Consider the following 26,320-nt stretch of genomic DNA (forward strand, 5'->3'; position numbering starts at 1 on the left):
GAAAACATTGTGCAAAACATTCCAAGAGTGCTTAGTCTTTCCTCCTTGAGGACACTGTCACCTCCACTAGGTTTAGTGCTGTGCTTTAAGATGTTGGTGAGAGTATTGGCTAATTCAACTAGTTGGTATAAATGGTTGTGTAGCAGAATGACCGATTTTTGAGATAGCATTTCCTGTACAAGTAATTAAGCATGGGTTGATGGTGCACTTTGTACACAGTACTCTGGCATGCATGCTGGTCAAATACTTCCTACACTTCAGAGGCACCACGAGCCTTTTTATCCAATTGCTGGTTATGTAAAATACATGCAGAATGTTAATGCAGTGTTGTTATGGTAAATGTGTGAACAGTGTTACTAATTGATATAACTGATAACAGATTACATGTGCCTGACATTCTTATACCACACAGTATGTTTAGGTTTTAACTAATATGGACTTCGGTGGAATAGTCTTAGGTATTTCAAGCCTTTGTTTTACTTACACGATGGTGCTCTATTTGTGTTTTTCTCCTTTTTAAAATAAAAGCATCTGAACACTCGTAGTACATATTACATCCAAAGGAGTCCAAAACAAAACGCTTCTAAACATGCTTGACTTTAATTTGCCTTTACTTTCCAGCATTTCTCACCAGCTAGGGTTCTTTTTGTTTTTTTTTTTAAAACTTGTTGCTGACTACTTTGGAAAAAACTTTGGTAATGTTACCAATTATGAAGTGATTCTGCACTGCCTTTGGATTGTGTATGTATACAGAAACAGTCTTAAAGCTTTTATTTAAGCTATTAAAAAAAACCAGGGACTTGTGCCATTTGTTCTTTAACAGTGCTGTTGTAAAAAGACATCCCTGTGAAAAAAAATATCACATGCTATGAACTCTGTTTATAGCTCTTTTTTTTTCCACGATGGATCTTTTCCTTTGTATTTGTACAGTGGCTCAGTGAAAGATGTTGCCATGAGTTGATATTGTAACCAATAAACAAGTGCTTTTAACCAGACTGCTGTCACCCAGGAGTGTTTTATCTGGGCTGCGAGCTCGAATGTCCCTTTCCTAAAGCTCCTGCTGAGCCCCTGAACACGCTCAGACCCAGCACACGGACAGCGAACCGAACCCCCGTGTGTGCCTTGAACAGCAGGTTTCACAGACACACTGCCAGAGCAGCAGCTAACAGAGGGGAATTTTCTTCCCCAAAGCAGTGTGGGGGCTGTGGGGAGGCCCCTTGTTACCACCACAGCAACAGTTCCACAGCAGAGAGCTGCAGCAGAGGTTTTCACCTTCCCAGGAGTTCCCAAATAACTTACTGAGCAAAGGGGTAGGTTGGTTGGGGTTGCTTTTTAATAAATAACCGCAGAACACATGCAGGTAAAGATTTGTCTCGATACAACATCCATAGAAATGCTCCAGAAACAGAGCATTAGTACAGGTTGTAGCCTGATACACAACAAGGCCGGACTGTTACTCAGCTTTGTACTTCAGTTTCCCTCAAAAGCTTTGAGCCTTCTCACACACCCTAACCAAAGGTCCAACCAAGACAGCTGCTGGCCCAGCTAGAACCAAACACCAAAATTCATCATGGTGAAAACAGTGTTCTCCATCTTCAAATACTTAACTGCCTCTGCCATTAGATTTTTGCAGTCAGTTCCTTTAAGGATAGCCCTTAGTTCCTGGAAAACAGCAAATCCCTACCTTTTAAAGTTGAATATTTCATTTAGTCATGTTCACACTTCCATAAAAATATAGAGATATTCTGAAAAGGCCTGTGCTTCTAAAATAAGTTATTTTTAAAAAGTTCAGTTAGAAAAAGGTGTTCAGTGATGGCAGATGGCAACAGCAAGAACTGTCTTCAAAAAGAGGCTTCTGGAAGGCTGCAGGAGGGGAGCAAAGGCTAAGCTCAAACACCCCTCGAAGGACCAGGGGCCTGCTCAGGATACAGCACAAGTCCGAGCTTGAGCCCAGCCTCTGCCTGCTCTGTGAGCCCAGCAGTAACAGCTCCAGTCCTGCCTCACACCCCAACCTTCCACCCCCTCAACGTGCAAAAATTAGTCGAGCCCCTCTTCCAGAACAGAGGCAGCAGCAACAGCCCCAGCTCCCCTGAACAGGGGTTCTAGCTGTGCTCTCATCACTTGCCAAACTGCAAGAGCTCTGCCAAGCTTGTTGAAACAGATTTGTTTTTACTTAATGCCATCTTGGCTAAACAGGGCAACCAGAGGGGCAACTAGAGCCCGCTGTGCTGGGGTAGTAAATGCTCTGCAGGTTACTGTCATCTCTCACTTCCCTCTGAGGAAGTGCTGCCCAACCCCACTTCATTTGCTTTCAAAAACAGTCCTTTCCCCACACAGGACTCACCCTTCCCTTCGTTAAACAGAACCAGAGAGACACGAAAAAGCCACATCCTCCATCCCTGGCTAATCCCTAAGCGTCTGGAAAGAGGAGATGGTGACAGCTGTGATAAGCTCTCTCTCCCTGCAGAAACTCCTGGATGCCAGGAAGCGAGACTTGCCACTGCTAAACACTACTGCAAACCAGTAAGGATTTGGGGTTTTATTGTCAAGTGCCCAAAGAAATTTAGTGTTTGAAAAGAATTTTTAACCCAAAATCTGCAAAACAAATGTAACAGAGTGCCACAGCTCTTCAGTTTGGTTCACCAGCAGAGGCCAAGTTTTACAATAATTAACAAGTGTAATCAAAGTAACATTTAAAATAGAAATCATTTCATGTGACTCCACAGAGGAGAAGTGTTATCTGTAAAATTACCCTTCACCCTACAAAGGATACAAAGGGGAAGTTAGCAATGATGTTTTATTTACTCTTTTGAAGAAAACGCTTTGTAAAGCCATCTAGTTCATTCTCAAGGTGAATGGCTTTATTTCTGCAAAACAAAAAGCAATGGATTTACTTCAATGCAATGACAACCCAGGGTTTAACTTCTTCTCCTCCGCTCCCCAAACATGCAGCACTAAGAAAGCCCAGACACATCTCTGGTCAGAGCCCCAGGCCTGTGAGTGTGGGACTGGCCTAGGCCAGGAAGGCCGCCTGCCCCGTGTCCCCTTCTCTTCCCACTTCTCACCCCAGACCACCCGGGTCCTGGCCCGTCAGTGTCTAACCCGGAGCAGTTCTGCGGTCGCCAGGGGCAGTCAGCTGGGCTCCTCACCAGCCCCTGTGTGCCACAGCACTGCGGGCTCTGCAGACCTTCACCCAGTGAAAAGGGGCAGCCAGCAATGGGGCGGAGCCTTACGGCAGCTGAAAGAGGATGCAAAACTATGGCTGAGGCTGCCCCCAAGTCCCTCAACCACCAACTGCTGGAATTTTCTCTCCTGTAACCACCTGTAACAAGCACTAACAGAAAACCCGTCCTGCAGTGACTGACCCAGGGGGTACAGCTGCTCCCATGTGCCCCAGTGGGAAGATGCCACCTGATTTACCTACAGCAGACCAGTATTCCTGGGAAAGCCACCTCTGCCACACAACAGAGACCAAGGTAAAGGCAATCTAAGCAGGAATGTTTCTGGAGCTTTGCTCATTCCCCAGGCAGAAGCGTATGTATACTTAACTTCACCAGCACATTTCAGTAGCAAGTAAAGAAAACAGGTGTTGCTGTGCACTGTTCTGCACCTGTGCCCACCTCATTTCAACCAGAAAAGAACACCAAGCACCTATCCCACTGAATCTGCTCATGGCCAGTGGCACCCAGACCTACCTTAACTGCTTGGAGTTGCTCTGTATGGTCTCCAGCTGATCTATTTCTTTGGAAAGTCTAGCAATTTCTTTCTCCAGGTTTTTCTGGGTAATATCCACCTGCTGACAGAGCCGAGCAAAGGTAGTGGCCATCTCCCTAAAGGGAAAACAAGCTCGTCATCATGGTTCACAGAAGTCTGTGTTACAAAAAACAACAACAGAGTACGACAAATAAGTAAGTAATTAACATCACGTGGCATTGCAGTGTGCAGTAGAACACAGCAATCAAAGTCTCCAGCTGCATAAAGGATTATAGGATAGCAGAGAGCAGGAGAATTATGTAATTTTTTTCAATTCTGAAAAACCCCTTAAAACATAAGAAATGCACCTTAGCCTATGCCAACACCATCTCTCTGCTCTGGCAATTTTTCACTGGGCATCAACAGGTGTAGGTCTGAGCTGGGGTCTCTGGCAGCAACGTGTGCTGGAGCAGCACGTGCCCACCCATGCAGTGCCCCGTGCCACACTAAGCACCCTGCTCACAGGGAACGTGGGCTGTTTGCCAGGCCAGGAGCACCCTGGGCTTGCTGAGGCACCCAAAGCCTACTTGTCTCCCTCATCACAAGCTCCCACTCCAAGTAGCAAGACTCCTTACAAAAAAGAACAAAACCACCCCGTTAACACCCAGGCAAGCCATCAGGCTCTTGTATAGGAGAGGAAATGTCACCTCTCCTCTGCTTCACCTCACAGGAGCACTGGTTTGAGTCCAGCTCTTCCATGTCCTCACAGGGACAACACGGCTGCTGGACACAGGGATGATTTCCTCTGCTGAAGCTGAACCTTTTATTAGTAAAGTATTCCCTGGGCTACACGGGAGAGGAGTTCTGCACCCTGGTGGCTGGAGGGCTCAGTCAGCAGGCCTAACGTTCTGAAATAATTTAATCAAAACAAACTGTTTCAACAGGACAGGCTGAGGGAGACAACCACCCAGACATCGCTTTGCAGATAATGGTGGAAAAGTATTTGGGAAAGAGACACAATAGAAGCAGAACAGTTCAGAGAGGCTCTCAAGTTCCTCTTCTGCAGCACAGAAAAGCCAGGACTGGCTGCCAAGAGCTCGGCTGTACCAACCCTGCAGCACAAGTGCTCAACACTGGAGTGACTGGAGCAGCCCAATTCAGCCTCCGCTAAGCTGTGCCAACTCCCACATCTTCACAGTAAGGTGCCAGACAATGAGAGGCTACATCTAAGACTAACTCTCAGGTACACACACACACATATGCACTGACCTTCCAAAAGGGTTAAGTTCAAACTCTTAAAACTCCCTCCTAAGTAATGCCAAGGGGCACTACTGCTGTGTTCCCAAACCATGTCCCACCTGTCCCCACTCCCCCAACACCACCACCCCAGTGAGCAGACACAGTCCCCTGACACTTACTGTTGGACCTGATGGCTGCAGTTAGCACTGGTAAGACTGACGATCATCTGCAGCTTTTCAGTAGCATAGTTGACAAACTGCTGTTTAAAGGCTCTCTCTTTTGCCTTTGTGGTCCAAGTTAGTCTCTCGTAAAGATACAGCAACCCGTACATGCTCAAGGAGACAGAGATGAGTTTCCAGCCTACTGTTCTCCAAATCTGAAAGAGTTGATTCATCATTAGTTTCACTAAGTTGCCCTACTGAATAAAATCCAATTCTACCCATTTTTAATTGCTCTTCACAGCCCTTCCCCCAGACCCATTCAAGGAAATGCATTATTTCTGCACTGTTACTGCAGAGCAGTACAGCTATGCTCATGTGAGCTGCTACCCCCGCGGCACGGAGAACATGCAGGTTACAGAAGCCTGGCTGCCTTTCAGTGAAGGATGAAGGAGAAAACAAAGCTCTCAATCTAACCTGAACGAGGCACCATCAAACCACCTGTTAATCCAGAAATTGACCACAGATCTATGGTGTAGAAAATACAGCCAACTATGCTCAGAGTAATTTTCTCCCTACGTGCTGACCGCAGGGGCCCAGCACACTACACACACCCACCCGGCCCAGCATTATGAAGCCCCCCAGACACTTCACGTTGCCCCCTAACAGGAAAGACCAGCTTAATCTTTGCCATGGCTTCCAGTACAGTGAAAGTCACTGATGCTACTTGCCACTCCGCCAACAATGATGATGCTCATGGAGGTCCGTGACGTCAGTGAGGCTAAACTCATTACCAAAGGAACCATAAAGTCATCATGCGACACGCTGTCTGGAGTTATGGCAGGAAGGCTGGCAGCAGACGGGGTGGTAGCTAAAGGACGAGGGATCTAGAAGAGTGGAATACTTTGCTTGAGTCAAAAGCATTAAGGAACTACACAGCAGACTGGGTTTATTTTATTTTCATATATTCAGGGTTTGATTTACTAGAGGAAACTCCTCAGTGTGGAAATCTGAAGGACGCTCCTGAGAAGCGGAGGAAGTTTGACTGTTCCTTGTGCAACAGGGGACTGGGATAGAATAAGGGCTTTGTGGAGGACTGGCTCTACCTTAAGGATCCCAAAGTCACAAAAGGAAAGGTCACCCAAAGGGTCCAATCCAAAGGAAAAAAAAAAAGCCCTCAGGTAACAGCTGCACAAAGTTTAGGAAAGGATTCAGTTCCATTCTAACCCTGAATATAATCCAATAAAAGAAAACTCAACAAACATATTCCACACAAAGGGACAAGGGGAAAGGAGCAGCAAGCGTGTAAAACAGAGGGAGACACCGTAAAACTCAATGTATCAAGGTGAAACGAGGCACTTGATGTCAGCCTCACCTCTGAAGAACTCACTTGTAAGTTTGGATCTGCGAATCCCAGTAGGACTCTCTGAGCTTGTTTCGGACCCAAGAACCGGTTCACAAGAGAAGTCCAGCCCAAGGAGAAGTGGAACATGATATCCTCCTGGAAATCTGCACACAGACTATGACAGTTTAGATCATAGCTAAGGTCAAACCTCCGGCATGGAATTAGCAAGTGGAGCTGATTCTGAGCACCAGAAGGCAACAACGGTTTCAGGTTTTCTAGAAATAAAACAGAACAGTAAAGATTATTTAACATTAAAACCTTTACAGCGTTATCACAAGCAACATCCTTGCAAGGATCTGAACTGACCAATTTATTTACCTATAAAATTGGTGGGCATGTTAGCAGCATTGTTCATAGCAGAGCAGGCAAGTTATTGCTCTGATAGAAGAAAACAGCCAAGCAAAATCAACCCTCACAGAAAGCACTACTGGAAAAAATGGCCAAACTAACAGAGAGAGCTCTATTAATGGTCAAAAGATCAGGATGGACCAAGAAAAAGATGGTTTATCCAGCAGCTCTGTGGTACCACACACAAAAGGCAACATTATTGCCTGAGATGGCAGGATCCTTCACATAATTCTATTATCTAGCTCTGAATCTTTTATTACCAGAAACAGATCAGGAGAGAGATATGGACATGCAATAAAGGTCCCACTTATTAAAAAGAAAATATGAAAAAAAAAGAAAGTTGAAGTGAAGTGCACAGACACTTTGTGAAACTATCCTGTGTTGCACTCTGAATCTGGAGGGACCTAAGGAGAGGATTATACTGCAGAAACATTACCTATCAATTAGTGTATTTCACATATCTGTTGTGGAAGCCAAAAGTTTAAATGGGTTTATAAGGATTAGACAAGTTCCCAGAGGACAGGCCCATTATTACTTGCTTAAGCCATTAATCCAGATGCAGAATCTTGGTTCAAAAGTCTCTAAACTGGGGAGGGATCACTGTATTTACCCTGGTTCATGATTCTTCTCCCCAAACATCTGTTAGTGGTTAATATCAGAGAGGGGTTGCTAAGCTGCACAGTCACTCAGTCCTGATCTAGGATGTCTTTCCCTTCATCATTTTACAGTCTTAACACGAAACCACAATAAGAAAGAAAATTCTTTTAAAAGCAAGTTTTCTTAGATTGTCTTCTTCTAAACAAAGTGTTAACATTCCTCCTTCCCATCTCACCAATCATCTCCTGCTGCGACTGATGCATCGACTGGTTGACTTCACTGGAGCAACGATCAGCCAGGTTCTTTCCCAAACCATCTTCTATATGCTTGTTCAGTTCCTGAAGTTTTATAAAGAACACATGCTCATCACTTTATATTTAGCTAATGGATTCCATTTTACAGAGCATAGATATGTTAAACACTAAGCATTGTTACTTACAGTGGGAACAAAAGAATGTTAGCAAGACTGTTACCATGGAAATCCCATGCTTTGAAATTGCACCTCCTGAGTGAAAACCTAATTAAAGTGACATGGGAAAGATTTCTCTAGGACTGTGATCATTAAAAGCTGCATGGAAGCACCTGTATATTGGCAATAAACACTGAAGAGATACCACTACCACGCTGTCCTGCAAAGCCTTTATGGTCATCATCTGATGGGAGCCAAACCCATCCCATCACTCCCACCGAGATCTGCTCTGGGCACTGAGCAGAGCCAGGACAGCACAGCCTGTCCCAGCCACAAAGCCCTCCCAGCCAAAGCAGGTGGGGGTTATGCCAGTCCCTCATTAGCACCAAGGTCCGAGGTAAGGCAAACACTCACAGGTGTTCTTAAAATACTCCTCTAAAATACTATGTTTGATTAGGAATTTCTATAAGTTTAATAAAATACTAATTTTTTTCTTAAAAAATATATATTAACCCATGAAATGTTGGGTATTTACAAGTCCATCTGATTTTTGGACCCGTTTCATTTTAGAAGTAGTGAAACTTGCTTATGTAAGGGCTTCATAAAGAAACAGACCACAAATCAGGATGCCAGAGAATTAAAGTTTCAGTATCCACTCTAGTAAAAAGACAGTTAAAACAAAAATTAATTTCCTTCCAAAAGCAAAGCAGAAAAATATTTTTAACCTTTTCCAGTTTTGGGTAAAGAGAGACAGACATATGTCAGAATGCAAAAATCCTGCCAACCTTAAACAAGCATCACAAACTGCTACCCAAGTTATGAAAACACAGAAGTAGAAATTAAAGAAAAGACAAAGAGCCTGGCTTCAAACCATGCAAGAAAACTTACTGTTTTATAGAGCTTCAATACTTGAGGAGAAGGGTGAAAATCTGAATAAAATTCATCAACTAAAACTGAAAGTCGGCAAATCTCATCGGTCATGGCAGAGGAGACCTGGAAGAGAGCAGTAAACATGTAAAATGTTTCCCCTCCCTTTTGCAGCCAGAGTGAAAACAGATCATGGCATTAACTGTCAGGATAAATGATTCAATTGCCCGATGGGCAGGAAGGATTGTTGGTTTGAGTTTTGGGGGTTTTGAGGGGTTTTGTGGTGGAATTGTCATTATTTGGGAAAGGAACACAGTACACATTTCAAACATTTTGTAAGATGGGTGGGCACCTAAAGGAGCTGTCTCATACAAGGGACAACACTTGAACCTAAGTGATTTCTCCTCCTGCCACTACTTACTTTATTTTCCACCTCCTCGGTGACGCGTTTGATCTTTTCCTTGGTATCTTCAGTCAAAATGTTCAGCTGATTTCGAACAAAGTCCAGCCGGTCCCTCTGATCCTCCCGCTCCTCCATGGAATGGACTCTAGCACAGCAGAAAGGAAAGCACCATCACCAGCAGGCATTATCCCAGTGATGGAACAAGCCCCACAGTCAGGCACAGAGTGCCCAGCTGATGGTTTACTGAGCAGCCACAAAGAATCCAAAGCGATACGGGCCGAACAAAGCAGAGGCACTGCTTCAGAGGAATGACAATGGAGATATATCAAATATACAGGTGCCTCAAAAGGCTGCACTGATCCAACCTAACTCATATTACTGGGTTTTGATGTATTGACATAAACAGTGTTTGGAATGGGAACTGTCATCACTGTACAGACAAACTTACAATTAAAAAACAGTTGGGGTGAATCATGGGCCTTTGATACTTAGCCTATCCCAATTTAACAATTAAATGAAAAAAAAGAAGAAAATGGATCTGATCAAACTGTCCTCCTGCTGCTCACTAGCACCACTCGACTATTCCTTAACAGTCACCTGGATCCGATGACCCTGCTAAGCAAAGGGGGGGCAGCAGAGACTAACCCTGTCACAAAAAACCCTCTCCAGAAGTCCTCAACCTATCATTTAAGCAAAAATTGCTTAAAATCTAAAGCAGTTCTACCTTGAAGGGCCAGCAGAAACATCAAACAGCAATTCAGATTACGAGGGGTCAGTACAAAAGCTCTGGCAGGCTGACTGACAGAACAAGTAGAGTAACAGTATTTTCAAACACTTCACAGGATCTGACAACGTGAGACAAGTCAGTACAGAAACACACAGTTTGGGAAAGCTGATATATTCAGGAAGATGAGTGTGTTTGACAGGCACAGTGGAGTCTGTTGAAACACAAAGACACACTATTACCAGACACAGAAAGGAGATGGATGGAAAGGATTAAACACGACAGCAAGTTCATCACATACAAGAGTAAACCTGCATGTGATGAACTTGCAACTAAAGTGAGAAAAAAAAACCCAGACATATGCAAGCCTCAAAGAATAAATGAAACTACCAGACACAGCAGATGAGCTGCTATCATTAGCTCTAAAATACATGAGCAAAGAGAAAATAAAGATATTTAAGAACACAATCTGGAAAGAGACAGAGGCCAAGCCTCTGTTAGCTTGGGCTCTTCTCATCCCTTACAAATCCTAAGCATTTGCAAATTACAGTTCATCCTCCTGCTTATTTTCTCAGTGTTACTGTTAACAAAAAAAACACCAAACCTTACATAACACAGGCCCAAACTTCACTTCTGAAATGCTGGACACAGCTAGGAACACTTAAAATTTCGAAGTTTTAGGGGAAAAAAAAAAAGGAAAGAAAACACCCACAGACTGCTTTAGTAACTCTATCAGTAATGAAGAGCAACAAAATAAACCAAGTCACAGACCAAGGACAAGGCTGAGCAGTGCAGGTGAACAGAAGTAAGACTGACACACCAGAGAAATGCTCTATATCTTACCAGGCCCGAAAAGTACATTTTTCAGTCCATAATGGCCCAAGAAAACCACCAGCACAGAAACGGCTCCTCAGAGGATCTGAATAAACCACAACCAACCAGCCCTCCACCCAACCTACCTTTTCTCTGCTGCTGCTACGTTTATGGCGTCCATAATGTTTTTCACAGTATCTATTATCTGTTTAGCTCTGATAGTGTGCTGTTCAAACTTGGTTTTCACGGCTGACTGCGAGATACACTCCTGCGAGGGGCCCAAGCCACAACACATTACTGCAATTCCATGCCAACACATTCAGGAATTTCACTGTCAGAAAGCACCTGCTGCTAATTTTTACCATGAACTTAAACCAAAAGGAAATAAAAAGGCAGAAAGGATACAGAAATTAAAAGACAACAGAACTGAAATCTCAAAATAGCAGCAAATTTGTACCTTCGTGTTCATTCACAGTAATGTGCATAGGGTTTTACTCCTTAAAATAAATTAATAAACAAAAAAGAAAAAACCTCAGATGAATAAATAAATGTAGCTCCTCAGAAAATTTTCAAAACTCTCTCTTTGGAATTATAGATATCTGATATGAATCCTGGCATTGCTTGGCTTTAGTTTTTTTATTGCAATAAATAGTCTTAGCTTCAAGAAGCAGTTCTGTCAATAAAATTTGACACACTCATGTCATGACTCATCATCCAGGTACAAAATACACAATTAGGAATAAGAAACAAGGATCTCTCATAGGATATAAAAGCTGCTAAGTAGTCCTTTATCTGTTATCTTATTTGCAGATTACTGAAGTGTGGAATGAATGAGCAAAGTATGTGCTACTGATACAACTTCTAAACAAACTTAATCTTGAATCTTGTGCAGTGATTCAGAAACTCCAGGACACTGATTAATGAGAGATTAAACTGTTCAATTTGGGCAAAAGAAAGTCAATTGTGGTCAGCCATATATTAAGACTTTGACTTCTTTTAAGCAGCTGCACATCCTGAGTTGTGTAGCCAATTTAATGCTGTTGGAGCTCAATCTGCACTAAATCACCAAAGTGTAGCAGCATCATCTGCATGTGAGGGGAAGAAAGCAAGCAGCTAGTTTCTGCACAGCAGATCTATGGGGGTTTTTAAGTGTTTTCAGTCTATGGATTCACCTTTCATAATGCAAAGAGGTTGAGGTTGCTTCTAAAAGACTTGCCTATGACCTTAGCATACCATGTGATGAGAAATTTCAGCTCTTTAAAAACAATGTATCAAAACAAAACAAACAAAACAGGTAAAATATATTCCCAGTTCCTCGATGAAGCAGATCTAGAAATCAGCAATGAAAAGCCAGAGTTTCTTAAGTATCAGCACATTGTAAGAGCTAGACTAGACACAGAGGAAAGAGTCTTCCCAGCGTTAGTACGTGGTAGGTAAAAGGATGACAGTCACTCACAAACAACCAGAAAATCCAAGTTAGAGCACTAGGAAAAACACAAAGGTTAGTTAATCAACCAGGAAAGGTAAGATGGGGGCAGCAGCAGTTTTGCCATTAGTCTGTGAATAAGTATGTATCAAAAGAAGAAAGTATGCCTCAACAGTGTAGCCAAAACCAGGTACCTTCCAGCCCACTTCCAGTACAGCAAGACAGTCTAAGCGCACAGCTTACTGCATTCCCCTGCAGCGTCAGGGAGGCACTCTGCAGTACTAACTCAGGCTCTCTCCTTCACTCCAATTTACAGCCAGAATTACTACTGCACTTTGTCTCCCTCTTCCAGTCCTCCCCACACCATTTCTGTTACCAGTTTTTCTAAGAAGCTCAGCCAAGGTTACAACCTGAGGCACAGTGGGTTTGGGCTCCATGCTGAATACCCACTAAGGTCCACTGCACACACTGTGCTGCGCTTCTCTGCTGTTCTGAAGCAGCATTTCTGTGTCTCCTGATGTAAGATTTCAGCAGACAGACACACAGCCTACTTTCTATTATTCCAAAATATAAAAATTCAGAATTGATCCACTAACTGAACCTCATCCTTTAAGACCCCCTGTCTTTCTTGGGTTTATTGCAGCTGACATACACAGTAACATCACTTCTTGAATCTACCACATGAACCACTAACACCTGAATTCCATCACTGGTTACAGGTGTTTCTAGTAGTGCCTGGAGTAGTTCTTCTTTTAGCAACTTAAACTATGCTGTGTTTTGCAGAGAAACACGTTATATCTATTTGTGGAAAGCCTACTGCCCTCACACAAAAGTCTACATAAATATCATTACAAACTTTTTTTAAATGGTCCAAATTTTCCCCATATTATATCAAACTAGCACTGATGGATTGTTTCTAGATCTTTTGGTGAAGATTCTAGCTCCACTGAACTCCTATCAGTCCTGGGATGAACAGGCTTTTCTATCAGGGAACTGATACTAAAATCAGGAATGTGGAAGTACTGGAGAAGTAACAGTTCCTCTTCTTGGCCCACATGGAGAAGAGGAAGAAGCTGCCCAATTTTAGCGCAGACAAAAGCAAGGTGAGAGAATCCACAAGGACCAAAACCAGCAGATATAGCCAGTGGCAACATGGAACACGTGGGCTGGTTTATGAGGTCATGAGATAGCTCAGAGATGTGAACTGGATGGAAAGTCTGAGCAGGTCTCCTGAACACAGACAAGGAGCTACAGCAAGACAGACAGGCAGAGGCCGAGAAGGGGTCAGTGTTCAATGAGGACAGACAGAAGCATTTGTGCTCTCGTTCCTTCCCTATCACACACTGGAGTGTAACTCGAGTCTTGGGACTTGCAGCTCCCCTGTCAGGATGCAGAGTAAATGCAGAGTAAAGTGCTCAGGCTGCACCCATGGCTACCCACCATCTGAATCTGGCCCAGCTGTGTGTAACGCGGGGCATCAAGTAGGACTTCCTTCTCAGACCAGACACAGAAAATGCTACCCGGTGTGTGATATTCTTCATTAATATACAAGCTGCTATAGCCCAGTGCTGAGAAATGTAACTGACTCCAGCACATGAGTGTCATCAGTTACTCTGGCAGCTCCAGTAACAGTAATTGGAGTATTAGGTCTGAGGATTTCAGACCTGGTGAACCATTTACCTATCAGGCTTGCTGGAAAAGCAAGGAAAAATGACATTTTTACTTAGGAAATTGCCCACAAAACTTGCATGTGAAAGAAGCTGCAACATCAGACACTTAGTTTATTTTAGCACATGTTGTCATACTCTTTAAGTGATGCAATCACACTCCAAAACCTTCTGTTATGATTTCAGGATGAAACATGGCTGAGCAGGGAAAACCACAACAGAATCCACTCTCCCTCTTGGAGTCAGAAGGCATGCAGTAAGTAAAACAGGTAATGTGAAAGAAGAAAAGAAGCTAAGAAGTTGTTTCAAGACATACAGTGCTGTCACAGAATTGTTTTTTGTCCCTGCCTCTGCCACAGAAACTTGTCGTGGTTGTGACCTTGTGATGGACACTTCCCTTTTCAGTGGCCAGCTTGAGACTGTGACATCTGATTTACAGATGTGTTGAGGACTCATAGCATCACGTCATTTAGTAAGCCATATGTCTATCTTAATCTTGAAATACCCTGAGTGTAGAGTGCTTAACTGTAATTATATGAGATTTTGTTTAAAAAGCTTTGGGAAAATACGTTAAAACATGTGACAAAACATGTTAAAGAACAGTAACTGCATTTACTTTCCACTTTTTTCCTACTAGTTGAAAGTTTCCTACTGTAATTCTAAGGACAAAAGTTACAAACAGAAGTGCAGGTTTGGCTACAACCAGCGACACAAGCAAGAAATTTCATGCCTCATGGACTTATGCCCTGCCAGTCCTCTATACCAACCATTTCAACAACCAAGTAAGAGTGGGGACAAGGATTAAATGTAAACATCAGCCTGAGGGTTCCTTGCTTTTTGCAAGGCTGATTCAAGCTGTTCCTTTAACACCTTTTTATACACACCTCATTACACACACCTCATTACTTGGCTCTGCTAAGGTCAAACAGGCTTGCTGTAGTGAGTGAAGACTTTTTACAGATGCAGTAAGATTATTAAAAACATAAATAAATATACCAGACAAGGAATTGCTGGTTGAAGCATGCAAGAGCAGCCTTCAGCATCTGTTGTGTGTGAACTAGTCAGATCATTCAGGCTTGTGTCGCATGAGATACGCCGATACCTGCCAGAGGAAACCATCGAGGCATACCCAAGATGCCTCCTTAAGATACCTAACGATGGGTTTAAGTAATTAACTATCAAACTCAGCAAGAGAAATGGATCCCATCGCAAAGAAAACATTTGACTGTCTAGCCAGTCCTATTTCTGAAGAAACTGTAAACTGCAGCTGTGAATACAGGTAAACTGAGGGTGAAGGATGGATTCTGTACAGCAACAAGGATGCAAACACAGCGTTAGCATTCAGAGTATCAGAGGTAAGAGGAAGATAATGGTGATAATTGCAAAACTCTGGCTTGAAAAATGCAAGTAAATATTGAGATTTACATTGGTGAAACAGAATGTAAACTTTCTATTTGTGTCCTGAATTATAACAATTAATTATAAAACTTCAGAGCAAAATAAGGTTTAATATACAGCAAATGTTTCTCCAGCTCATGGGTGTAAGTGAAACATTCCTTTCTAAAAGCACTGCCTCTTTTTATATAGACTATATTGATATTGAGATCTCAAAGCACAAGCTCAGAGTCCAGGTTTGCTCCCTTTCCTCACTGAACAATACTTATTTCCAACAACCTGCTACTCAAGGTGGGAACAGATGATCAGAGCCCAGGGACAAGGCAAAGCTGTCACACTGTCTGAATACCTTACATTCCTCCTCTTGTTAACACGGATTATGGTCAGTAAAATTAAGCTAAGCATAAGCAAGAGCTACCTTTGCATTAAAAAACAGGCAGTCTAAAAGCCCATTATAAATACCTCAAATATCTGCTCAAAATGTTGAAATTCCTGGAATCTTGTTTGAAATCCTTCAGCAAGTGCTCCACCTATGAAATATAATGGACCATAAGGGAGAGAGCAATACCGCACAGCAGTGACTGCAGCTTAAATGTTTTATCAGGTTTTACAGTATTTTTCTGTATTTGAGGAAAAGCAAGAGTTCCTACACACCCCCCTCTGGCATTCCTTGGGCCTTCTGTCTCCTGGCACTCAGAACTTCTTTTGCTGAAACAAAGAAGATGCGATTCCTTGCTTCTACAGGATCAATAACTTTCAGTTCATCAACTAGGAAAGTCAGGCAGCGCTCCATGTGCTGCCTGCGCACCTGGGGAGAAGGTGAAAAGCTCATGAGAAAAATGCAAACATTGAACCTTTATCAAACCAGAACATCAGAGTCAGAAACAGATACTGAACAGCCCCTTAGATAGCAGATGCCTTCAAATCTTCAAATCCTATCAATGCAGGCAGCAGGTGCCTTTAAGCATTGAAACATCCCTGAAAGCATCAATACTTCCTTCCACAACTGTCTGTGTTGATGCAAGTCAGGCACCTCAGCCAGTTACTGGGGTAGCCACTTCATTCGCCACATAGAGAGCTAGTTGCTGTTGGAACGATCTGAGGAGCACCCCAAACTGTTGCCATCTAACACTGTACTTTGCCAGCTGCTTGATGTGCCTATACACATGTAATCTGTACCCTCAGATTGTATAACCATTACAGAAATAAAAATTAACACAAAGATTTAAAACAAGCTTTCCTGCAGAGGGAAAAGGCTCTAAACAAGCTTCCCATTGTATAACCTGCCTGCACATATTGCAGCTTCAATTGCAGGTTGATAACTTGCTTGTACAAGCAGCAAGCTATTTCCATGTTGAGACTAAATAACTTATCCTTTTATTAAGAAGACAAGGCTGGTGTTTTCATATTAATAACTGTATTGCCTAGGCAATTTAGCATGCTTTTAATGCACATGGAGGCCTTTTCATATATATATATGTATTTAAAAATAAAATCAACTCAAATAAGAGCCATCAAATCACTTACATCTTCCATATATTCTGGTTCTGATGCAGAGGCATCCCATCTATTATTCAAGATGAAGATGTTTGGCTTGGAAAGTCGTTCGTTCACTTTATGGAAAAAATGTTTTTCCTGAGAATTAAAGCACAAACAAAAAAGTCCCCAGACATCCAAACCAGAGTCATGCATTCTTCTGCAACCAATTCTGAAGTTAATCCAGCTCTTTAAAAGTTTATTTAAAAGAATTCATTAAAACCCAGAGATACCCAATGCAAAAGAGGCTTATCATAGTTCAAAAGTCATCAAACGTCTTAAAACTGATGCCAATGCTGAAAGTCAAACATACTGCAAACATCTCTAAAAATAGACAGAAATACAATTTAAGAAATCTTCCAAAACAAATAGTTTAGAACCCACTGGAAAATAAAGTCTATTTTTTTACAAATCTATCACGTCATTCAGTGTCCTTTTTTCTCCCTTTTCACTCTTACTGTCACAAAGCTCATTTTTTTTTTAAATTTTAAGAACAAGACACACAGGTACCTGAGAAAATGTATTTGTGTCCCCTGCCTGTACCTACCACCCATCACTGCTGTTTTCACAGCCATAATGAGTAAGTTGTGATGGAGCAAATCCCACTTCTGCAGAGCTGTGACAGAAGAGATCTCTCTGCTGCTGTGAGCTTTTTGTATCTGCAGCAGGACATGGCCACATATTCAGGACACAACACTGGAGATACATTCATTAGTCTCCACCAACCAAGGAGGAAGCATGTATAAACAAGACTACTACTGCAGAAATAAGAACTCCTATTAAGAAAACCCATGAGGGAATATTAGAAAAATAATATTTGGGGGGGGGGGGGGGGGGCGGGAGGGGGGAAAGGCAGCTGTGTAGCAGCTGCCGAGTATTCCCAAACTTGTTATGGTAAGAGGTAAATAATGCCTGAAGAGGATGAGAACACAGTTATCATAAGCTTTACCTGAAGGATAAGAAATTACCATTTGATGCAAAAATATGAATGCTTTAGAGCAGCCATATAATTGTTAAAGGCAACTTCATTTGTGTCTACCAGGCTGAAAAACTTAAAAAGCAGAAAGAGTAGAGAGCTGTTTACCGAGCCAAAGCTTCAAGCACAACTAAGATCTACTTCCTTTCCCTCCACTATACAACTCATACACTGGTTATTTCCAGATTCTAATAATTACAAGGAGCTCAGTGTTAGGTGAGGATTTATAGGCATGACAACCAAAAAACCTCAGCAAGACTTTAATGCTTCAAGCCAATTGCAAGACTAACCTATTTCTGTTCAGCAGCTTTCAGCCCTGCCCAACAAGGAGCACAGACTGGCCAAAAAAAAACCCATTAAAAAGCAGAGTAGCACTTCTTTGACTGGGTGTTAAGCATCAGACAAATACAAAATTACAAAAAAATCTTCCAGAAGATATATAGACTGTATGTGTTTTCTCCACATTTACTACCTCAGTCTTTAATGGTTCATTTCTCCTGAGCAAACTCAAGAACCAAATCAAATCTGGTCTTTTCTCTGTTACTTCATGACACCAACCTGACATCTGGCACGCAGGTTCTTACTGTTTCTGTGTTTTAATGTAGTAATGAAATGTTCACTAAAACCTAATTTTTATTTCTTCTTCCTTTTTTTAATTAAAAAACTAAACCAATTTCTAGACTCTTTCCCTACCAAAAGCCAAAAAGCATCCTTCACATGAGACAATGGAGAAGATAAAGCTGTAGTTGTGCCGAATCCTCTCTGTGCCTTGGATGTTGCCAGAATCTCCTTTCCTTTCAAATCATCTCTCTCTTGTATTTGAGTCTTTGTGGATTTGACTCAGAAGATGGTATGTAACATTTTAAAACTCACTTTATGTTCTTATCAGATTTCTACCAAACTATTTCACTTTGCCAGACTGCAAGGAAACACTGTCTTTGTACATTCAGTTCTTTACTGCATTAAAAACTGCCCCAATAATTAGAAAGTTCAGACACTGGATATGTCAGAACAATAAGAGCATTTTATTTGTCTACAGTAGGCTTGATAAAAGTTGTCAAGAGATTTCTCATTATACTACACTTCCAATAATTTAGCAACCTTATATTGATACCACCTGCATTCATAATACTTTATTTTAGTCAAAACTGGAGATCACTACAAAATTAAAGCAATTTTTGAATATTACAACAGTTCTTTTGGCCACCTTGTACGCTCTCCTTCTATGAGTTATACAAGATCTAGGCTGTGAGGTACACAAGAGTCTTTTCTGTCTCAAAACACAGCTTTACAGAATGAAACTGTTAAAACATGTTCAGTTCTTCACATTGCACAGACCAATACAACATGAATGCTTTTTGCTAGCCTCTTCAGAAGAAGAAAAATCAGCCCAACATGGGCAATCTGTATCACCTGTCCTCAATACACAGCGTATCAAGGGAATTCATCCCCTTATGAGGCAAAAGCACATGAGGGGTAAGACAGAAATTCAGCTTCCCTCACCTACTCTATGTATCTTACTGGATATGAAATACTACATCATTTATTTCTTTGATAATACAAATGCCTTCAGATGACAAACATCAACAAACCGTAAAGTGAGACAAGCACTACACCATCCACGTATCAAAAAAGAAATGGAGATAGAAAGGGCAAATGTGATGCTCAAGTCAGAGTAAGTAAAGCTGGTTAAGAAACCTGGTTCTCCTTTCCCTAGTGAGGGACACACATTGTTTCCTGCTTCTCACACCCAAATCCCATTCACAAGATCCAAATGCAATAATTCATGGAAGCTTTACTACTTCTACAAGAAGCCTTTTAAGTTATGGAACTGCTGAGTGTTTAAATGAAGAAATAAGATGAAATCATTGCACATCATACCGTGTTCATGAGAGTTGACTCAGAATTGGCAACCAAAACAAACACATCAGCATCTAAGCAGAATTTGTCAATCCAGCTGTCCAGTTCTGTAGTGACATCTGTGCCAGGGCTGTTGACAATAAAGAAAACCCACAAACTCATATTTACCAAACAAAAGAGTATTTGATTTTTAGAAACTGATAGAGTGGGACTGCCTAAAAGCTTTGTAAAAAGATAGAAAGCTTTGTATCTTTACACTGATGCTTAACTCAAGTTTATTCCAAACACAGCAAAAGCCAATTACCATTTATCAGTTACTCAATGGACCACCTACTCACTCCAAAATACAATTTCTAATTAATAAGTATGTAGAAAAGTGACAGGTAGTCTGTCAGAGATCCAGGTGCTCACAGAATGGTCCCCTTCCCCATATTACATATATCAGGACATGTTTGCAACACCTCAGTTATTCCTTGTTCTAATCTGCTCTACTTTACAGTAAAAAGATTATAATCTCCTTACAACTACCTGGTCTCAGATTCCAGGCTGTTTCCTTTCCCTTTACATTACACCTTTAGCCCTTCTGAGCTTTGCACAAGTCCCCAAGGAGACGGCACAATGGATTGAGATCAGCAGTCCAGCAGTACATCAAACCAACCAGCTCCCTGTGCCAGCTGGGCTGGCTTTCCCTGTGACTAACAGGACCTGAGCTTGCACCCAAGAAAACAATGACAAACTCCCAGTGATTTCAAAGGTGTGAGGTTTGAGATGCAACAAAAAGCACTAGAGTTTTCCAGAATATGCTCTGGACGTTATTTTGCTGGGTATGAAGAAGTCATACTTAAAGATTCACTCACACTTGAGTGAATTACTCACAAATTCAATCTATATTGATTGACATGTTAGGTATAGATCACCTAACAGTTTCAAAAAATATTACCATCTCATACCTCAAAGTGACCAGGAATAGGGGCATTTGACAGAGGAAAAATACAGCTTTCAGAATTCTATAAATACAGGAATAGCCCAACGCACAGGCATACACAGACAACAGTCACAATTATGTTTTGAGGTCACCCATTACTTCAACATGCAAGACTTATCAGAAGCTTTAAAACATGAAGTCCAGATTGCTTATGTTTCACATCATCAGTCTGAAGTGTTTAAAGACAAGAGCTAGGCAAAAGGTTGTTGCTGCAACAACCCCATTCACACGTCTATACTGTTTGCTTTAAAGAATCCTCAGCCAAGGCCTGTCCCTCATTCACCTCAATCACAAGACACTTGTTTGTTCTGTTACAAGGCCAAAATCAGGGGGGAGAGGACAGGCAGCAGTGTACACAAAAGAACAAACTGCACTCACAAAAAAGAAAGAAGAAAAAACCACCAATTTTTCAAGAATTTGGCCACCTAACAAGCAAAACATCATTAATGAGTAAACCAGTCTCTTTTCTAAACATAGTAATGGCTAATTTATTTAAGAAAATATTTACTAAACCAGAAAACATACCTGTCCACTAAAACCAAATCATCTCTCAGCAGGGCACACTTTGACTTGGGCCAGAAGACATGGACCAGACAGCCAGCTTGCAAATCTTTATCCATGTGAAGTGCATGAGCAAGTTGATTGACTGTCTATAAACATCATCAAGAGAAGACAAACATGAATATACACCAAAAGCAAGTCTGTGTACCAGTCTAATTTGGTTTTGAAGCAAACCCAAACACCATCTATCTTTGAAGAGGATAGCACAATTCAAGGTTCTTTCTGATGAATAGTTGTGAAAAAAAGTTTTTTTAACCTTTTAGATTCACTGGCATTTATAGAATGAGTTGTGCCCTGAAACTCAGAGAAGAGTCACTTTGGAGCCACAAAGTGCTATTTCTTTCAGGGCTAGAGTGCATGACACTGAGCATCATCATCATGAACTTGCCCCAGAGGTTGAACATATCAATGTGAGCAGCTAAATAAGCTAAGCACTGCAAGGCCACATGACACACACTTTCCAAACCTTTAACAAGTAACAGAACTCAGTCCTATAAAAACAGATCCCTTAACATACGCTACAGTACAATCAGGGACATGTTTGTTTCTCTGAAACACCCCAGAAACACTGTGAAGATGAACATCTTAGTTACTGCCTCCTAAGTAAGAACTTAAAAGTGCAAAGTAAGTTAGCCTTACACTTGTTAGAGTTTAAATCGTTGTTAAAAGATAGATCTTCTGAGAAAGTTACTATGAAAAATAGCTTTAATCATTAAAAAAATCATACCTTGACACTCTTCTTTTCATCTGATCCTTCTGTCATAAGATAAGCCTTATCTCCATCTGTCCCTTCCACACTGAGAAAGCAGTTAGTTGTATGGCCAATCCCACTAGGAAGTACCTTATCCCACAGCATTGCATTAATAACTGAACTCTTCCCACTGCTTGTTCTAGAGGGTTAGAAAATAAAACCATTCTCAGGACAATATACCAGTGTTACACATACCTTAGTGTTGAACTGAATGCACCCCTTCAGCTGCATCAGACCCACATACCCAAAGCTGTTTTGACTGACAGAGCTTCAAGCCAGTACAGCATAATAGGGAAATGCAGGAAAAGTTCAGCTGAGCAGCAGTTCCAAAACCCTTTCTTGGTATCCAACCAAGAAAACCAATTTTCATTTGCATAACAGATACTGTCTCAACAAGCTCAGCCTGTACTGGGAAGCATGTGTTATCCACTACACCTCAATGTCTGTAGTGTATTTGTAAGAGACACTGGCTCAACTCTGGCCAAATGACACTTAGTACAACTCCTGTAGGAAAGAAACAAATGAAAATCTGTGTAATGTTTTGGGCAAATTTATGTTCTCATTAGACAGTTCCACATGTCCACTCATAGTAAAGCAAAATAAATTCCAAGGAATGCTGGAGGAGAATGCTGCGCAACAATTTAATAAATGATAATTTCAACTGAATGAAGATTTCTACAAGAAGTGAAGCAATGCTCAAATTAAAACCTCAAATGTATTTATTGTGCATAAGCCTTAAAACACAAATGCTGTCTTTAATGGTGGAACTTAATTTTGTCCTTATTTCAGAAGGAAAATGTACCCAAATTAACCAAACCGCTGCTGATTAAAAGGAACTGCTTGCCAACTCAAGATTCTGCAAGTAATGTCCTACTTCCCAGTAACCCTCTACCCCTCACCCATACAAATTAGAGGTTTAACTATTACACAACAGTATGAAGTTACATAGACTGTAACTTATTTTTGAGCAGCTGCCTCTTTAAAAACAGTTCAGTCCTCACTGTACAATAGTTTACAAATGTATCCAATTTAAATATTCAAGTGAGACTCCCTTTTTCTCGTGCTGAACTTCTGCCCTTTGCAAAAGCAACTTCTAACTTTGTGAGATATCAAGGCTGAGATATAACTGGTTTCTTTATGCCAGATCCTTCTGAACTATTTTTAGCAGAGCAAAGGTAAGACCACTATTGCACACATCCTTTCCAATACTGCCATGGAATTTTTAGAACTAAAGCATGACGATTCATACTTCAGAACAAAAAAACATGTAACCACATGCTTGAATTTAAGCACAGAAAAACCAAATCTTCCTGAAGCAAAGTGGACTAAGACACCACTATGTACATAAAAGCATTTGCAAGCACTAGACCATAGTCTTTTAGAAGGACTTCACTATTTATATCTGACTGACTGTCCTGACCCAGGACACTTCGCATTCAATAAAGGCAGCTTTTCATCAGTGTCATACACCCTCCAAATCCCACAGGAACAGAATCCATGGTGTTCAGAACACAGAAATTTATTAGAAGTAGTAAGACCCAATCAAAGCTTAAGATTTTTCACTAAGATGAAGCTGAAATCCCAAACACAAACAAGGAGAGACACATAAAACTTCAGTGCTCTGGCTCTAAACACGTAACAGCATCTCTTTAGAACACTTCTTATGTCATAACACATTTCAGGTGGAGCAAATAACTTTCTTTTTAACTCCCTTTTTTCCTGCTAATAGTAAATTAAAAAAAAAAATATATAGCTCAGATGACCCCAAGCTGACCCAAGCTAAAAATTTTCAAACACTGAAAATAAGGGGGTTTTTTCAGAACAGAAATGAATCTAACTCACTCATCATTTTGGAAATGCAATCTAAATATACAAAAAGTTTGACACTTAGTCCACAGCAATACCTCCAAGGACTATGAACTAGAACATTTCCTAACTAGTGACTCAGGAAAGCAGAAATTCCTTGCTTCATTCAGACTGATCTGTAGGCCAGACAATACATGGTTACTGTTTTCCCTTTCATCACCTACATCTATCAGACTGGCGATTCAAACAACAAGGCAGCCCTCTCAACTATTTTCCTTCAGCTGTTTGTATACAGAAACATTAAGCAGCAAAAAGTTTAGGTTCTCAGTACCTGTGGTCAATTACAAAAGCTCTTAACAGAAATATTTCAGTAAAACAAAGATATTAAACTAACAAACCCTCCACAATAGGAAAAGAAAATCCATTCTACAGAGATAACAACAAAGCTCAGACCTTCCCAAGTCAAATAATGGATCTGTACAGGATAATGATTTTACAACATTTATCAATGAAAAGTATGTAACAAGAGATACATAATTAATCTACAGTCACAAAGCAAAACAGCATCAAAGAAGTATTCACCATCGATTAGATAAGACTGAATGTGGTTTTACATTAACTTCAAACAATAATTCTACAATGAAGCACTAATCCAGTGTATTTAACTTAGAAATGAAAACACTAAGACCTGCTAGAGAAAAAAACCTAAATCAAATTAGGTTTTGGTAATTCTGTTCATTACCTGCCAAAAAAGGCCACTTTCATGTGTCTCCGGGACAGCACCTCACCGATGACTGCTAACTTATTTTTATATGCCTGTATTTTTGCTAACTCGTCTTCTGTTGCTACATGTTCAAGCTCTGGGTTCTTGTATGTTGCTACAAATAGAAAAATAATATAAAAGCAATCACGTATAGAGTACAAGATATAGATTAGCAGTACTTTATGTGCAAAATACCCCTGTAAATTGTAATTATACAGTGGTAAGAAAACAAAACCCCACTACAGACACTGGTATCAGCCCCTTGCCATCTGATAGCTCTACCACAAGCACTTGTGAAATCACAACATAAATCACTGCAGAGGAATCAACAATCACACTGTTGGACTCAGCTTGCTGGGGTGATCTGCCCTGCTCTTTGCAACACTTGCCTCCTTCAGGAAGGAAGGCTGGGGACTCTCATGGATACACCAGCCAGGCTGGGCTATCTTCTTCCAGAGCTCACTGGGGTGATGAGCAACCAACTCCATGTGGCGACACACGCGCCTCCACGTTGCTGCTTCTGAGGGTGTAACTGGTGATTCTTTGTGTTACATCATGTTGATCTACTTTCCTACTGAATAATGAGGGAACCTGTTTTTCCTTTTCTCTATGCAAAACAACGAGTGCTGAGTAGTTAAGCTTTCACCCTCACAGAAAGGCAGCTAAGCTACCAGCCCAAATGATGCAATAATGTATTACTGCATATTTTCCATACGTAACCATCCTAGGCATTCCTAAGTTGAAAAAAGCAATCAGTACCAAACATGACTATTTCTGAATAGTCACCTAATACACCTACACAAACACCACACTGATATATATTATAACACATGCCACACCGCCCTAAAACATACCCAAAGCAACAGACAAGGCCCTTGTGTTTAAATCAAATGCTAACCTTCCACAAAAGTTGCTCCCTCGGTGACATAGTCCAGCAGCTGGTCGAAGATGGCAGTGATTGTCTTTTTGGCCAGCACAAAGTGCTTCAGGGGAGAGACGGTAGCTTCTGCCATTGTGAAACTGCAACGAAAGTTACATGCATGTGACTGAACCCCTCCGTACCCACACGCCTGCGGAACGCCATCGGCTTCTCATCGGCTCCTTTGAAAAGCCCAACCCAGCCCCAACCCACACAGGACTCCCGGCCGCAGCGAGCGCCGGTAACCGGGGTTTATGCTGGCTCTATCCCCCTGACCGACTCTCGCCTCTTCCCCTCACCACAGGGGCCGACAGCGGCTCACGGCGCCGGGGGACAGGCTTGAGGCGGGCGCGGTGCGGTCTGCTCTCCAGACGCGGCTTTCCCCGCGCAAGACGCGGCTCACAACCGCCCCACGGCCTGGAGGTCAGCGCTGTCCCCGCGGCCGAGCGAGGGCAGGCCCTAGCACGGGGGAGGCGCCCAGGGGACGGCGAGGACTCGAGGTCGGCGCGGCCACGGGCGGGACGAGGCCCTTCGCGCCCCCGGTGACTTACGGTGCCCCGGCTCGCTCCGCCGTTACCCGGCAACCGCCGCGCCGCTGCCGGGGCCCTACCCGCCGCCACCGCCTCCTCCTGGCCCGCCGCCGCCGGGACGGGCGGACATCACTTCCGCTTCCGCCCGCTGTCACGCCGCTCCCGGCCCCGCCTGAGGGCCCGAGGGGGCGGGGCGCCGCCATCTTCAGCCAGGGCAGAGGAGGGGCGAGGTTGCGGCGCAGCTGCCGCCGAAATGGAGACGGGAGGCGGCCCCAGGCCGCGGCAAGGGCCGGGGCTGCGCGAGGAGCCCGGCGGCCAGTCGCCGCACGCCCGTCGGGCGCTTCGGAGGGGGAAGGTACCGACCCGAAGGAAACGGGCGGCCTCCAGCTCCGAGCGCTCTCCCCGGCGCCCAGGCGAAGTCTGGGCGCGCTCCCGGCGCCGAGGCCGCTGCGGCGGGAAACGCCCGGTGCGCGCACCGGGGGACAGCGC

General features: G+C 42.4%; 1 protein-coding gene across 1 annotated transcript; it reads right to left on the bottom strand.

Moving 5' to 3' along the window:
• Window positions 1-1,310: 1,310 nt before the first annotated feature.
• On the bottom strand, window positions 1,311-25,939 carry MFN1 (mitofusin 1). Its single transcript, XM_084267230.1, has 18 exons — window positions 25,853-25,939; window positions 25,281-25,402; window positions 24,362-24,497; window positions 21,790-21,952; window positions 21,027-21,151; window positions 19,538-19,646; window positions 16,672-16,779; window positions 15,799-15,952; window positions 15,607-15,674; window positions 10,803-10,924; window positions 9,138-9,264; window positions 8,738-8,842; window positions 7,676-7,778; window positions 6,481-6,710; window positions 5,822-5,977; window positions 5,112-5,308; window positions 3,696-3,830; window positions 1,311-2,867 (listed from the first exon to the last, which is right to left on the bottom strand). The coding sequence occupies exons 2-18, from the start codon at window positions 25,393-25,395 to the stop codon at window positions 2,798-2,800; spliced, it is 2,223 nt and encodes a 740-aa protein (XP_084123356.1). The 5' UTR covers window positions 25,396-25,402; window positions 25,853-25,939; the 3' UTR covers window positions 1,311-2,797.
• Between the last annotated feature and the right edge of the window lie 381 nt (window positions 25,940-26,320).

This window comes from Gallinula chloropus, assembly GCF_964237585.1.
Source record: "Gallinula chloropus genome assembly, chromosome: 8".
Lineage (NCBI taxonomy): Eukaryota > Metazoa > Chordata > Aves > Gruiformes > Rallidae > Gallinula > Gallinula chloropus.

Bases quoted from the DNA above. Each gene is read 5' to 3' on its own strand.
- MFN1 (XM_084267230.1), bottom strand. From the start codon at position 25,395: ATGGCAGAAGCTACCGTCTCTCCCCTGAAGCACTTTGTGCTGGCCAAA. The intron at 7,779-8,737 runs GTAAGTTTTCTT...ATAAAACTTCAG, and splicing joins TATTGAAGCTCTATAAAACA to GAACTGAACAAGCATATAGA. The intron at 3,831-5,111 runs GTAAGTGTCAGG...TTTTCCCTTTAG, and splicing joins TGCAGCCATCAGGTCCAACA to GGAGATGGCCACTACCTTTG.